Source organism: Prunus mume, linkage group LG7, assembly GCF_029339155.1.
Source record: "Prunus mume cultivar Tortuosa linkage group LG7, ASM2933915v1, whole genome shotgun sequence".
Lineage (NCBI taxonomy): Eukaryota > Viridiplantae > Streptophyta > Magnoliopsida > Rosales > Rosaceae > Prunus > Prunus mume.
The window spans coordinates 7,065,600-7,078,694 of NC_142704.1; the positions used below are offsets into that span (position 1 = coordinate 7,065,600).

A 13,095-nucleotide genomic window follows, 5' to 3' on the forward strand; every position below is an offset into this window, starting at 1 on the left:
TTATTTACAAATTAGAATGGCATTGACAACTTAAAAATTTGAACACACTGGAAAACAAGGTTTCCTAAGTTTTGTGTCTTTCACCAAAATTATGTTTTACTCAGCGAGCTTAGGTGGACAAATTCCACTTCCTATCAAAGCTCAGAACCTAAAACGATGATAATAATGTTTTGGCCATTTTGACTTAAAGTAATTACTTCATAGAATATGCCACCTTCAAACGTTTGATTCAGTCATCCATCTCAGTTGACATTCTTAAATTGTTTCACACGTAGCAGCTGTTCAAGCTACCCCAGCTTACATTTTCGATTATACTGAATAAATTTATTTTTCTTGGTAAGGAAACGGATGACGACTTGAATTTAAGCTTCGAAGGCTTGCAAGATGGATATGAAGGTAATAAGGATGCTGCACGTGCGTTGATGCGTGTAAAACAAAAACTAGATGGATACGAAGAAGGAGAGATGCGAAGCATACATGGACAGGTAAATCTCGAGTGCCACAGTTACATCGACTTTATAGCCTCCTTATATATTCTTTCTTGAACCATTTTGGTTGATAAGGTTGGGTACCCATACTGCATCAAATAACTAGCACCAATGAACATGGTATGATTACAGCTGTGCCAATGTTGAGCATTACCATAAAATGGACATTGATTCCCTCTCATGTAAAAATTGTGTGACAGAGGAATCAGTTTTGACATCTCTTTTGGTGCAATCCTGGTGGTCCTCATCTAGTGATTCATATAGCTACCAAGTTTTTCATCTGCTTCACTGTTTACAAGGGAAACCAAAGATCCGGAGGTTAAAACACAAAGAGCATATCGAACTTATCTATTAGTGGCAGATGATAATCTACTTCTCAAATACCTTTAACCAGAAAAATTCCAGCCTTCGTTATCAAGGCTGTATGCACTAGATCAGGAAAACTTCCAGCCTCTTGTACGGAAACACCCCTGCCAATCTCAACAAGAATTATAACTATTGTGGAACTAGCCCCGTGAGGACCTTTGTTTCCTCAGGCACATTGTGGAACTAGCGCTGCAAATGGAGAGACTCCTCTTTGGTTAATACTTAGTTGAGAATGGTGCGATTTGAATACATTTTAGCTTTGGGTATCTGTCATAAGACAAATCTAAATTTGCAGGTTCAACAACTTATACAAGATGCTATCGATCCCGAGCGTCTTTGTCAACTGTTTCCTGGATGGGGAGCATGGTTGTGATGGATTTTCTCCGTCAGCTTAGTCCCATCCCAACAGCTTCAAATCATCTTGTATAGGCGGCATTAAATTTTATCAAGTTTTGTGATCTGTTCTTTTCTTCTGTATATATTCCCGAGTATACGAGTTGTAGTCGGTCCATGTATAGAATGCCTCAATGCTTATGGCAGCTAGTTGCATCAGGTCAATTAGATTGTAATTATTGTAAGCAATAATGTATATCATTTGGGTGGGACAAATTGGAAGGAAAAACAAAAAAGCCGACAACTATATATTTTATACGAAAACACTTGAGAGAGCCCAATTGGAGAAACGAAAAAACATTCATCTAGCTACTTGTTATTTTCTAATTGGTCCTTAGTGTTTTACTTTCTTTCCATTTAAAAGTACATCAGGCTGTTTTCCTTAAGTAAATTTAGGTTTTATTGGGTTTGAAGAGTTTTCTTCGAAAATGTAAAGTTTTCTTCGATGGGAAAGCTATACTAGTATACTGCAATGAAATTGTATTAAAATGTGTACGACCACGTGCAAGAATGCTTATACACCTTATTTTGCTTATTGGGCTTATATTTTTTGTCTTACAAGCAGCCAAGTACTTGGGGCATGTTTGGGAGTGCTGCTTTTAAATTGTATTTATCTTCTTTCTTTTTTCTATTTCTTTTTTTATTTTGGGTTTAATCGTACCTATTCTTCTATTATACCTTTCATGAAAAGCAAAAAAATTAAAAATAAAAACATACAATTTGTCTCTCTTAAGGCAGAATATGAAGGAATGCTCAAGCTTCGGTCGACCTACATCGGCCCAAGTTTCTATTATTATTAGGAAGACATTTTACCTTTTTAATTTGAAATCCCGAAGGTCAAAATGCGTTGACCCAAGGAGATTTGCTTAGGAAAAAAAAGCGCAGATTGCTAGTGGCTGCAACCGGTACTCTTGTTGTATCACTGTTTCAGCTGGGATCTTTGTCCGACCCACTGAAACCGAGAGAGGTCGGCCCACAGGTTCAGCAGTTCCATTCTATTGGTATCACAATCATGCCTTGTAAATTATTTATTATATTTTCTCTGCAAAGACATAGACAGCCACATTGAAGACCCCTTGAGATCAATATAAGTAGAAAACCTTGTATGAAACGGGATAGCATTGTTCTACTATTTTCAACTAATAATTGACCGCCGCGTAGAAAAGTCAAAGTATTTCTGCCCAGAGTATGAAATTTGCCCATCCCAGATGGCCAAAAGAAAACTGGGAAACCTATGAATACAGCTTAGCACCAAAAGAAAAATAAAAAATCTATGAACCCATGTCATGTTACCTTTAATCCAGGACAAGTTAGGGTGGTGAAAAACTGTTCAGTCACATTTAGACACACAAACACGCAGACGTGACAAAACATTCATTACTTCAAAGAGAAAAAAATATATATATATCTAAAGATTGAAGCTCTATCCAATCCACAAATCCATGACCCCTCAATTAAATGTTTGATTCACAATATCGTCCCCATCCAATCTCCCCACCGACCAATCTGAGGAGGTCTTTTTAAATTTTAATCTACCCCTTTCCCCATGCCAATGATGTGTTTTTGCCTCTCTCATTTTATGTTCAAAAAGGCCAAAAAAGTGAACAGATATTTACAAGAGTATTTTAGTAATTCCATACAGTTCAAAAATCCACCGGGTATAGTTTTGGGTTTGGGTAAACCGCCTTAGCCAAAAAAAGTCGAGAGAGCGCCTATGGCCTCACTTTTCGGTAATAAAACGACGGGTAATCAAAACAATTAGCGCCGCACCGCCTTTTTCACAAAACAAAAACAAGGCGGTTCCGTTAGTTTTTCCTGAACTGTATTTATATTTTCTTCTTCTTCTTCTTCCCTCCTTCTCCAAGCAAACACGGTTTTCTCATTTAAAACAAAACCCCAACGCACACACTTACAAAAGCAGAGACAGTTTCAGAATCTCACAGTTTCGTTATGATTTCTTACACACCCTCTTCAAATCCCATATTCTTTATTTCTGGGTTTTCTCTTGCTACCGTTTTTGTGATTTGAATTTCGTATAAAACCACCCCTTTGCAATTACAATTCTCTCTCTCTCTCTCTCTCTCTCTCTCTCTCTCAACTGTCCAGAAATGTATGCATACTATTGATATTTTTGGTAAGTTGGCCTTTTTTTAGCGTTCTCAAAATTTGCCGACTCTTCTTAAGTCCCATCCTTTGTATACATACAATTTCATTTCTGTTTTGTTGGGTCAATTTCTTTTGCTCCAACACTTTCTGGGTCTGAATCAAATTCTTCTCTGATTCTTTCTTTGGTTTAAGAAAAAACAGAGTTTCTCTATTCGTTTGCTTTACCTCCACGAAACTCTAATACGTGTCCATATTTAGTCTTTAGATACAATTGTCTTCGGTTTCGGATTGTAAACCACACTAGATTTCCTTCCACTTTCTTCTGGGTTTTATTGCAATGGCGTGTAGCGGTGTTCAAGGTCGGTTGTCCTCTGTTTTCACCGATGGGAGCACAGCGCTTTCTTCTGAAAATTCATCCGAAGATAAACTCAGCGATCAACTTACCGATTCGGGTACGAGCGATACGGCCTCAGAGACCTCCGTCCAAGATCAAGATTCGTTGATCTCCGACTGCGAAAGTGTCGTAGATTCGGGTTCCAGTTCTGCGCAATCGCGGATGTTCAATGACGGGTTGGTCGCACTTTTCGACGGGAACAGAGTTCACGATCTCATCAAGCAGAGGTTTGTTTCAAGTTTGGGTTTGCTTGGACCGCACGCCAACGTTGTGGCCATTCATAGAAACTCCTATTCTAGCCTTGTGGGGCAAGCAAGGCTGCGTTCGTTTCAAATTTACTTGAAAGCCGTGGAGGAGAAATGCGGTGGCAATCCCAATGTGAAATATGCTTGGTATGCACCTTCTTCTAAGGATGAGATTTCTAAGATCATCTGCCATGGTTTTGGTCACCATGAGAAGCCTCAGAAAGATGGGTTATACGGCAGTGGCGTCTACCTTGCTCCTGATGATTCTCCTCTGACATGGTGAGTGATTGCTTTGTCCCAATTTCTTGGTCTACTCAACTTGGAATTGAACAAGTCCATTCATTAATTTGTATGATTGTTGACGAATTCTCATGCCAACTTAAGACTTTTCTTGATTCTTTAATTTATCAACTGCTCATCTGTATTTCGTTGTGTAGAAGTTTGATTTTGTCACTTATTCTCAACATTTGGTTGACAAATTTGTTTTGTGTTCTAGTGTGGAAGGCTCCAATGTTGATGAAGACGGTCTGCGACATCTTTTGCTCTGCCGTGTTATATTGGGGAGGCCGGAGGTTGTGCATCCTGGTTCTGAACAGTATCATCCAACTTCCGAAGAGTTCGATTCGGGTGTGGACAATCCTATTGCTCCGAAGAAGTATATAGTATGGAGCACCTACATGAACACTCACATCTTGCCAGAATATGTCATCAGCTTCAGAGCTCCTACTTGCTTGAAAGGTATGCAGCTTTCTCAACTTTATTAAAAAAAATATACTGTCTGGATTTGTTTCTACAGTGTTTGGAATCTATAGTTCATGTTCTACACTTTTGTTTCATGATGTAGGGTTCTTAAAGACTCAAGAATCAATTAAGAAACCAACTTCACCTTGGATGCCATTGCCAGCTCTAATTGGTGTACTTTCAAAGTTTTTGCCTCCACCTACCATTGCTCTGATCAGCAAGCATTACAAAGATCACAGGGTAAGTAGTACTTCATTGCATTTGTAGATTGGTACTCTTTTTGTAATAATTTTTTTTTTATTATTGTCCTCATTTTTGTGAACCCTTGTTTCTTTCAGGAGGACAAAATCTCAAGGCATGAACTAATACAAAGAGTGAGACAAATAGCAGGAGACAAGTTACTGGCTTCAATCATCAAATCTTTCAGAGCAAAGGTATGAAATTGATTTCTTCTTTTTTATTTGGCAGTGGATTGAATAAGAACTTATTTTCAACTTTTTAAGCATTTAATTTGTTAGGGAATCATTACCTTTATTTTCAATATTCTGTCTAGCTGGTTCTTCTTGGCTACTTGCTTACCAAGGCAGAGAATTCCTTATTTGGGAGTTTTCTTGGAGCAGGTTCTGTCACCAATTCAGTAAACTTGCATCAAATTTCTTTTCCAACTCTCTTACATAAAGTGGTCCAACATAAAATTTAATATAATTTTATAATCTTATGAATCCTACATCATGTGAGTGAGTCAGAAAGAAGGAACCCTTCATTGTACCCTTTTCAATTTTCAATATAATATTTTTTTTTTTCATGCTCTCCAATTTCCCATGTATTACATAATTTGTGTATAATAATCTGATTGTATATATTTTTTTTGTGTGTGTGTGCAGCAAATCAAAGGTTTGCAAAGGGTTGCTCAAAATGGAGAGAGAAATGGGAAGGAATTCAAAAATAACACAGGCGGTGTAGATGAACAACCTATTCCTTTGTTGGGATGATGAGTTAAACAGTGCACAGTTGCAAGTTGCAGTGGGGGGAGGATCCAATTGACATATTCTAACCACAAGTGAGGGGGATCCAGTCCAGTAGAGATGCCTGAGAGGGGTTTTTCTGGGATTTCACTAGTTTTGGGATCTACCTAGAAGTCGATAGTAAATTTTACCTAATTTTCTATTTTTCTGTGTGTTACCTAGTCACGCTGACATTGTACTGGTTGAAATTGAATTGGTGCTCTCCACAATCAACGGTTGAGACTTGATGATGATAATGATGATGATGATGATATATTCTCTTTTCTTCTTTCTTACGTGGGGTTTTCTAGTACCAAATATTCTCTCATGTCATGAATGGTGATATGATGCTCCGAATGACATGAGAAACCAGAGAAAGAGCATATGCCTACTTTCATATCAATTATTGATCCTTTCTTTTACTAAAAAGGATCCCAAGCCATGGTTGGTGCCTAAGACAATGGTAAATGGTTCCTCTTCTGCTAAGTCACCCATGGAACACTCCAAAAATTATGCTATTTTCCTTCAAGAATAAATTCTACTGTTGAATGATAACATTCTTTCCAAGGCCTTAAAAGTAAATAATAACAAAAATGACGGAAAGCAAAAAGTACCTAAGGCCTACTTATATCAGCCCAATATAGACTGAAGCTGGACCTCAGGCCTACTTATCAGCTTTGCTAAAGGCCAAGTTTTTTTTATTTATTGAGATGGATATTGTTTGAAAGGGGATTGGCTTTGTATGTCTAAAAATACTTGTTTGTTCGGGGTGGGCATCAATCCGGCTGAACCGGCTACGTCGGCCAATTTGAACCGCATTTACCAGTTCGTTTGGTTTTGACCAATTAAGAAACCAACTTCACCTTGGATGTCATTTCCAGCTCTAATTGGTGCACTTTGAAAGTTTTTGCCTCCACCCACCATGGCTTTGATCAGCAAGCATTATAAAGATCACAGCATGAAATGGTCAACTTGCACTAGGGAGATTAATATGGTGGATAAAATGACATATTCTAACCACAAGTGAGGGGGATCCAGCGAGGATGCCTAAGGGGTTTTTCTGGGATTTCACTAGTTTTGGGACCTACTTAAAAAGTCATAGTAATTTTTACCTAAGAAAGTGCATGTGCCTACTTTCGTATCAATTATTGATCCTTTACCCAATTTATTACAAGGATTCCAAGCCATTCTTGGTGCCCAAGTCAAGGGTGAATTGTTCCTCAAGTCATGGTTTTTACACGGCCTAAATTGTACTGATGAACCACAATATTTATACTGGAAATTAAAAATATTTGGAAAAAATTATATAAAAAAAACATAATTCCACTGCCGGAGTCGAACCCGGTTTAAACTGATCCAAATTTGTTTTCATGAGCCCAATATTGAACGAAGTTGGGCCTATTTATATGAGCCCAATGTAACTATACTTATAAAAGCCCAATCTTGACTGAACTTGGGCCTCAGCCCAATATTATCAGATTTGCTAAAGCTACATTTTTTTATATTGATAATTTATATATTACTAGAAAATGTAATTGACTAATGCAAATATTAAAAATTAAAATTATTAATTAAATGATGATAATATGATGAATTTATATTTTTTATATTAGAATAAATAAAATTAAAAATAAAATCAGATAATGAGTCTTATATTTATAGAATATAACTATCTATTTTATCTTTTCTTGATTTTAAAAATAAATAAAAAATTAAAACAATAAAACAAAAAAGAAAACCAATTAACACGCATGAGCATCTGACAAGGGGCTAGTGATGTTTATGTGACAGCCTTCGAGATGATGTCTTCCTCACGAAAATTGAAATTTTCCATTTTTCTTATTTCTTTTCTTTTTAAAAAAGATTTTATGCCACATTTTTCCATGGATGGTCGGTCCACGGTGTTTAGGATTATTGTAAAACGACAACGGGTTTAGGTGATAACTGTGGGCCGTGCTGTTCCATTGCCACACCACTCCAAGATAATCAATCAGTCACCCGTAAGCGTAAAAGCAAAGTTCTAGACGTTTTAATGCTAAAAAAAACTGTTGTAATATAAGACAAATAGACACTATTATAAATAGATGCAATAGTCTTTTCATTGACTTATCCAAAACTCCACACGGAATTACAGTAAACGTGTTTTACGTACATATGTGGATAATTGTCGGTTGTTGATGAATTACGCTAGTTGTTTTATATGTAGATGCATACGCATGATTTACTGTAAAATTAGAACGCAAGCCTTGTTTGGAGGTTTATTATTAGAGGCGAATGATTTGATTGGAAATATTTAGTATGTCTTATGTACATGTGCTCCTTCGATGATTATGAGACTCGATCATTTGTAGTTATAATTCAATAAAACGCATGGTATACCAACAATATCAAAGCTTGCTCACGCAAGCTGTTCATAATTGCAGCTAAAAAGATGCCTTGCTTGCTTTCAAAGGCTAATCTCATTAATGCAGTGTGTTATATATACTTGATATAATATTAATAATCTTAATACTATTTATTTTTCCAAACGTGCTTTTACATTACTTGCAAAATTGCATCTCATCACACCGAAAAGAAATATATATAATTCAAACGCCAAAATAATGAGCAAGCAAGCAATGCATCGCATGACCCATGACATTGTTCATGCAGAATGTGCTATTCACGCCCAAACCATTGCTATTCATATCATATGTGTTTCATCCTATGCATTAATAGAATAATTAGTTTAAACATATTTGTTGAGAGAGAGAAACCCAAAAATCATCCACCCATGTTAGGCCACATCATTGGTAGATTATATTTTGGTGGGTGTGTTGATCATTTTTTTGTCTCAAAGTCAAGCAATTCATGTACATGAGAACTAGTCCCGGACAATCCAACTAACACCCCATTGGTAGTGTGTTGATCAATTCAAGAAGCGAGGAGCAGCCTTTGGGCCTTGGAGTGTTAGGCAATTGGTAGGTGACATGAAACAAAACCTCAAAAAGTACATCCATATGATTTAGCTCATCAAATCATTTCATCAACCCTTATGATTATTATTAATAATTAATAATAAGGGTAGGTGGGTTTAATAGGCAAATGATAATACTTTTCTATGAAAAAAGAGGTTGTCTTGTTCTCACAAACAGGTTGGAAATAAATAAATAAAAGTTTGATATGTCACAAATCAAGGTTTTCATATCCACATCACAACTTGCATAGTTTCCTGCTAAACATCTGAGAATTTCCAAAACATATATATCTCTTGATTTATAAGTGTCAAGTTGGTGGGTCTAGTCCCCATCAAAAGAACTTGGTGGTTTAGATAAATCACTAATTTAATTATTTAATTATTTAATTTTTATTTTTATTTTATAATGAATGAGAACGAGGAGGGTCACCTTCAAGTATTCTCGCTCAGGCAGGCACACACCAAAATCTGAAATGAATTAATCTTTTTATTTTTTTAACGCACACAAAGATGAAGTTTTATTATACTTATGTGAAGATTAATGATAATAATAATAATTTAATGTAAGATTAACAACCCGGCAACCTGTTGTTTTGTTTTTGAGGTTCCAACGGCTTCTTTGTACACGTGTGAACTCATGAGCTTCACACGCGACATGACAGCCCACATACGAGCACTGATCACCCTCAGCCTCTCACTTGTCATCTAAATGCGTTTTTCTTGCGAAAAATAAAATTCATTTTAATTTCCCTTACGTAATTATTTAATTATCTTCCACCCATAAAAACCCATCATTAATAATATACTTAATATAGCATATAATTTCCGCAATAAAATTATTCATCTCAAAAAAAGAAGAAGAAGCCAGAACATAAACATGAACAGTGAACAGGTGGCAGGCGAAGGGGGCGATTGTCCCAAACAAACCTCTCATATTTAGTAACTCACACAGAGAGGGGCAGGAGCTTATCCTAATTTTCACAAAAACGCGTATACAATTTCCTGATTATTGTAGGGGAGACTTTTAATATATGTGACCAAAACCAAAAAACCCAAAACGAAAAAAAAGACTGTTTTGTTTTGTTTTTAAATTTAGCGTCGGAAAAATTGAAGCCATTTTTCACAACCACTCACGGTCACAAAAAATAATTTATATAAACCCAAATCCAAGGTGAAGGGTCAAGCCCCACACTTTGGGTCATTCTCATTTCCACCCAACCCTCCTCTCTCTCTCTCTCTCTCTCTCTCTCTCTCTTCTCTTTGCTCTGTTTGCTCTGTTTCTCTGAATTAAAATATCAGAAAGCTGCACACAGAGAATTGAATTGAAGAAGCTACCAAATTGATAATAATGCAGGCTGCTTCAGGTCCATTAATCTCACTTTCTCCCAGCTTCAACACCTACTCTTCCTCCGACCGACTCGCTCAGATCGCCGCCCGAGTCGTCAGCGAGTTAACCTCTCAAGATCATCAACTCACCCACGATGAGCCCGACTGGGAAAGTTTGTACGCCACTCATCATCTTGAAGAAGAAGAAGAAGAAGAAGTAAAACAACACCACCGACAACCCCAAAACGATGACGAGGCGGAGGAGGAGGAAGAGGAGTTTGAGTTTGCTTTTGTCGGCAGAGACGCACACACGTCGCCCATCTCTGCTGACGAGATTTTCTCAAACGGCCAAATCAGGCCCGTCTATCCTCTCTTCGACCAAGACTTATTAAAACAGCACAACGACGTCGTATCTCCTAAAAACGTTAACGGAGATGCCGACGCCGTTAATAATAAGAACTCCAAGGCAGCTACGACGCCGAAGCAACGTCGTTTGCCGCTCAGAATGCTCATGATCGAAGAGGAGCGCGAAACGGCATCGTGCTCGTCCTCCGAGGCCGACGACCTCGAGAACCTGCCACCTGGCACCTACTGCGTGTGGGCCCCTTCGAAGACCAAGAGAAGCTCCGCGGGCTCGTCGAAGCGCTGGAAGTTTCGGGACCTTCTTTATCGTAGCAGCAGCGACGGCAAGGAGACTTTCGTGTTTCTGGCTCCGTCCTCGACCAAGAGAGCCGACAACAAGAACAACAACAAGGACGACGTCGTCTCCAAGAAAAGAATCGGCGGCGGCCACGGCGTGTCGCAGAATGAGGAGCGTTTTGTCGTGAGGAGCAAAGCCGCGGAGGAAGGAGATAAACGACGGTCGTTTTTACCGTACAGGCAGGACTTTGTGGGGTTCTTCTCTAACGTGAATGGGCTTAGCAGGAATTTGCATCCATTTTGAGAGATTAGTGATTGAAAATTTGGCTAAGTTTTGGTTTTTGTGAGTATTTTCTAATTTCTATTAGTTTTTTTTTTTTTGAGAAAATTACAATTAGTTAATAGAAATGGGTTTGTTCATTTCATGTAATTAATTACATGGAATATATTTTATATTGTGAGAGCATTGGAAACTTCGTTTATGTTCAGTAAATCCACGTGGAAATTAAATTAAATCAACCATTTTTTCACTGGTTATAATTTGTTGAGTGGGTTTCACGCGGTATTGGCAAAAAGATTCATTTGGTAACACAATCAGAGGGTTGTCCTTTTCCAGAAGCTTCCAAGAAAATAACAAAATTAGATTTCTTTTTAAACTTTTTATCAACCTCACTTTGATTTTGATTTGTGCAAAGTCAATTAAGGACACTCCAAAAAGAGAATTAAATTAATATGAGTTGGTATTAGGAACTCAAAAAAGCCTACTTTATACATCTTGCTTAAGTTAATCAACATCAAGTAATACCTAATTAAGGGGGTGTCTTGAAAGTAAGCGGGAAGATGGAAATATGAGGAAATATGAAATTATAAATTTACATTATCTCATTTTGACTTTATTTTATTATTCTACCCTACACCACTACATGCTTCAAATAATGGATAGAAAAGCTATGAAGATTTGGGTTATGCCAGTTGGCTAAGACAGTATGTTTACTCTTTACACTCAGGTTCGATATGGTTACTCTTTACACTCAAGTTCGATCCTCTTTCTTTTACGTTAGAGTAGTTTATGATATTGTATTGTCATAAAAAGGAGACATAGAAAATCCATTTAATGCAATACAAAATTGGCATGCATGACATTAAATTTATAGCATATGTTTTCTTCTTCATTATATTCTCATAAGTCATAATGAATGAATTGGATGTGGCTGCTGGTGGCTCCATGAGTTATGGTGATACAGCCAGCCAATATGGTGACTCTTTTGTTAAAAGTATAGAAAACTGGGCCCCATAAAAACAACAACAGAGAAGGGTCAAGTGGAAAAAGCAAAAGGTGAGAGATGAGATGACTATGAATTCCATGGGCAGCAATATTTTTGTGGGTGTGTGAGTGTGTGTGTCCCATTTGGTCTTGGTCTTTCATCTGCACCCACCCTTTGCCATTTGCCTCAGAGTCAATCCAGCTGCAAAAGCTCCTTCCTTACTCTCTAAAACATAGGGAAATGTGTAAAGCAGATTCTTTCATCATCATATCTCTCTCTCTCTCTCTCTGTGGTTTGGTGAGAGAGAGAGAGAGACAGAAACTGAGGATGAATGGTTGTGTCAAACACATGGAAGTACCTGAGAGACTTGAACCAGATTTGCTAACTGGGCACCTTGAAAAAGAGCCAAAACTGCAAGGATTTTGACAGCACATAATGGACACTAGCACATATACATACAAATACTTGAGTGAATGAGTTCACTTCCAACTTCCAAACAAACAGCACTTCGTAGTTTCAACTTCCAACCACATTTTGGCAGACAAGTCTTGCACCCCTTCTCTCATCTTCCTTTAATATAACCATAAATTATAAAGAAAAATGCATAAAAGGGTTTGGAAAAATTAACCCCGTGTCAGTGATTAACAAAACTTTCCAGGTCTAAGCTCTCTCTGCCAAAGAGAAAAGATAAGATTATTGGCTAATCATATTTCAGGTGAGCTTTATTTAGCTTCTTCTACACATCCCTATAAAGAAAAGAAAGGAAAAAGAAGATCAAATAATAATGAAAGAAGGGACTGAGAAGCTAGCAGAGAAGGTGGGCATCTGGTTCTGGTTCTGGCTATGACCTACAGCCTGTGGCCTGTGGGGTACTTCTACTTTCACATCCTTTCTCTTTTACTTCTTTTAGAGCATACAATGCCAAAGGCTGTAAAAACAATCTCAGAGCTACCCCATATTTCTTGGGTGCCCAACCAAATCCACATAGAGACTTATCTCCCCTCCGTCCTCTTTGCCACTAGCCATAGCACACAAGTTTTATTAAATTAAATAATAAAAAATAACTTCTTTTTTTCTCGAACAATTGTCGTTCATGAGATTTAAACTCACTCGTCCAGTAAATAGTAGATAAAGTGGACTTAAAAAATGCAATAATTATGTGGTACCTGTTT

The 13,095-nt window shown here is 37.4% G+C and overlaps 3 protein-coding genes across 3 annotated transcripts in view; all 3 read left to right on the forward strand.

Moving 5' to 3' along the window:
- The window catches only part of ATM (Serine/Threonine-kinase ATM-like protein), a 34,825-nt gene extending 33,251 nt beyond the window's left edge, over positions 1-1,574 (forward strand). The window contains exons 78-79 of the mRNA XM_089055863.1: positions 342-485; positions 1,150-1,574. Coding sequence (XP_088911989.1) covers positions 342-485; positions 1,150-1,227 — 222 coding nt within the window. The 3' untranslated portion in view covers positions 1,228-1,574. The remainder of the gene's footprint in view (positions 1-341; positions 486-1,149) is intronic.
- A 1,447-nt stretch (positions 1,575-3,021) lies between these two features.
- LOC103338346 (putative inactive poly [ADP-ribose] polymerase SRO5) lies at positions 3,022-6,033 on the forward strand. Its single transcript, XM_008241544.2, has 5 exons — positions 3,022-4,271; positions 4,489-4,730; positions 4,837-4,973; positions 5,072-5,167; positions 5,618-6,033. The coding sequence occupies exons 1-5, from the start codon at positions 3,691-3,693 to the stop codon at positions 5,723-5,725; spliced, it is 1,164 nt and encodes a 387-aa protein (XP_008239766.2). The 5' UTR covers positions 3,022-3,690; the 3' UTR covers positions 5,726-6,033.
- A 3,789-nt stretch (positions 6,034-9,822) lies between these two features.
- LOC103338345 (membrane-associated kinase regulator, putative (DUF1645)) lies at positions 9,823-11,106 on the forward strand. The gene has a single exon (XM_008241543.3). It carries the CDS (start codon positions 10,042-10,044, stop codon positions 10,960-10,962), a length of 921 nt encoding a protein of 306 aa, XP_008239765.2. The 5' UTR covers positions 9,823-10,041; the 3' UTR covers positions 10,963-11,106.
- Positions 11,107-13,095: the final 1,989 nt, after the last annotated feature.

Excerpts from the sequence above, each read along its gene's own strand:
- LOC103338346 (XM_008241544.2), top strand. The coding sequence starts at position 3,691 with ATGGCGTGTAGCGGTGTTCAAGGTCGGTTGTCCTCTGTTTTCACCGAT. Across the intron at positions 4,272-4,488 it reads GATGATTCTCCTCTGACATG|TGTGGAAGGCTCCAATGTTG; the intron begins GTGAGTGATTGC and ends TTTGTGTTCTAG. Across the intron at positions 4,731-4,836 it reads AGCTCCTACTTGCTTGAAAG|GGTTCTTAAAGACTCAAGAA; the intron begins GTATGCAGCTTT and ends TTCATGATGTAG.
- LOC103338345 (XM_008241543.3), top strand. The coding sequence starts at position 10,042 with ATGCAGGCTGCTTCAGGTCCATTAATCTCACTTTCTCCCAGCTTCAAC.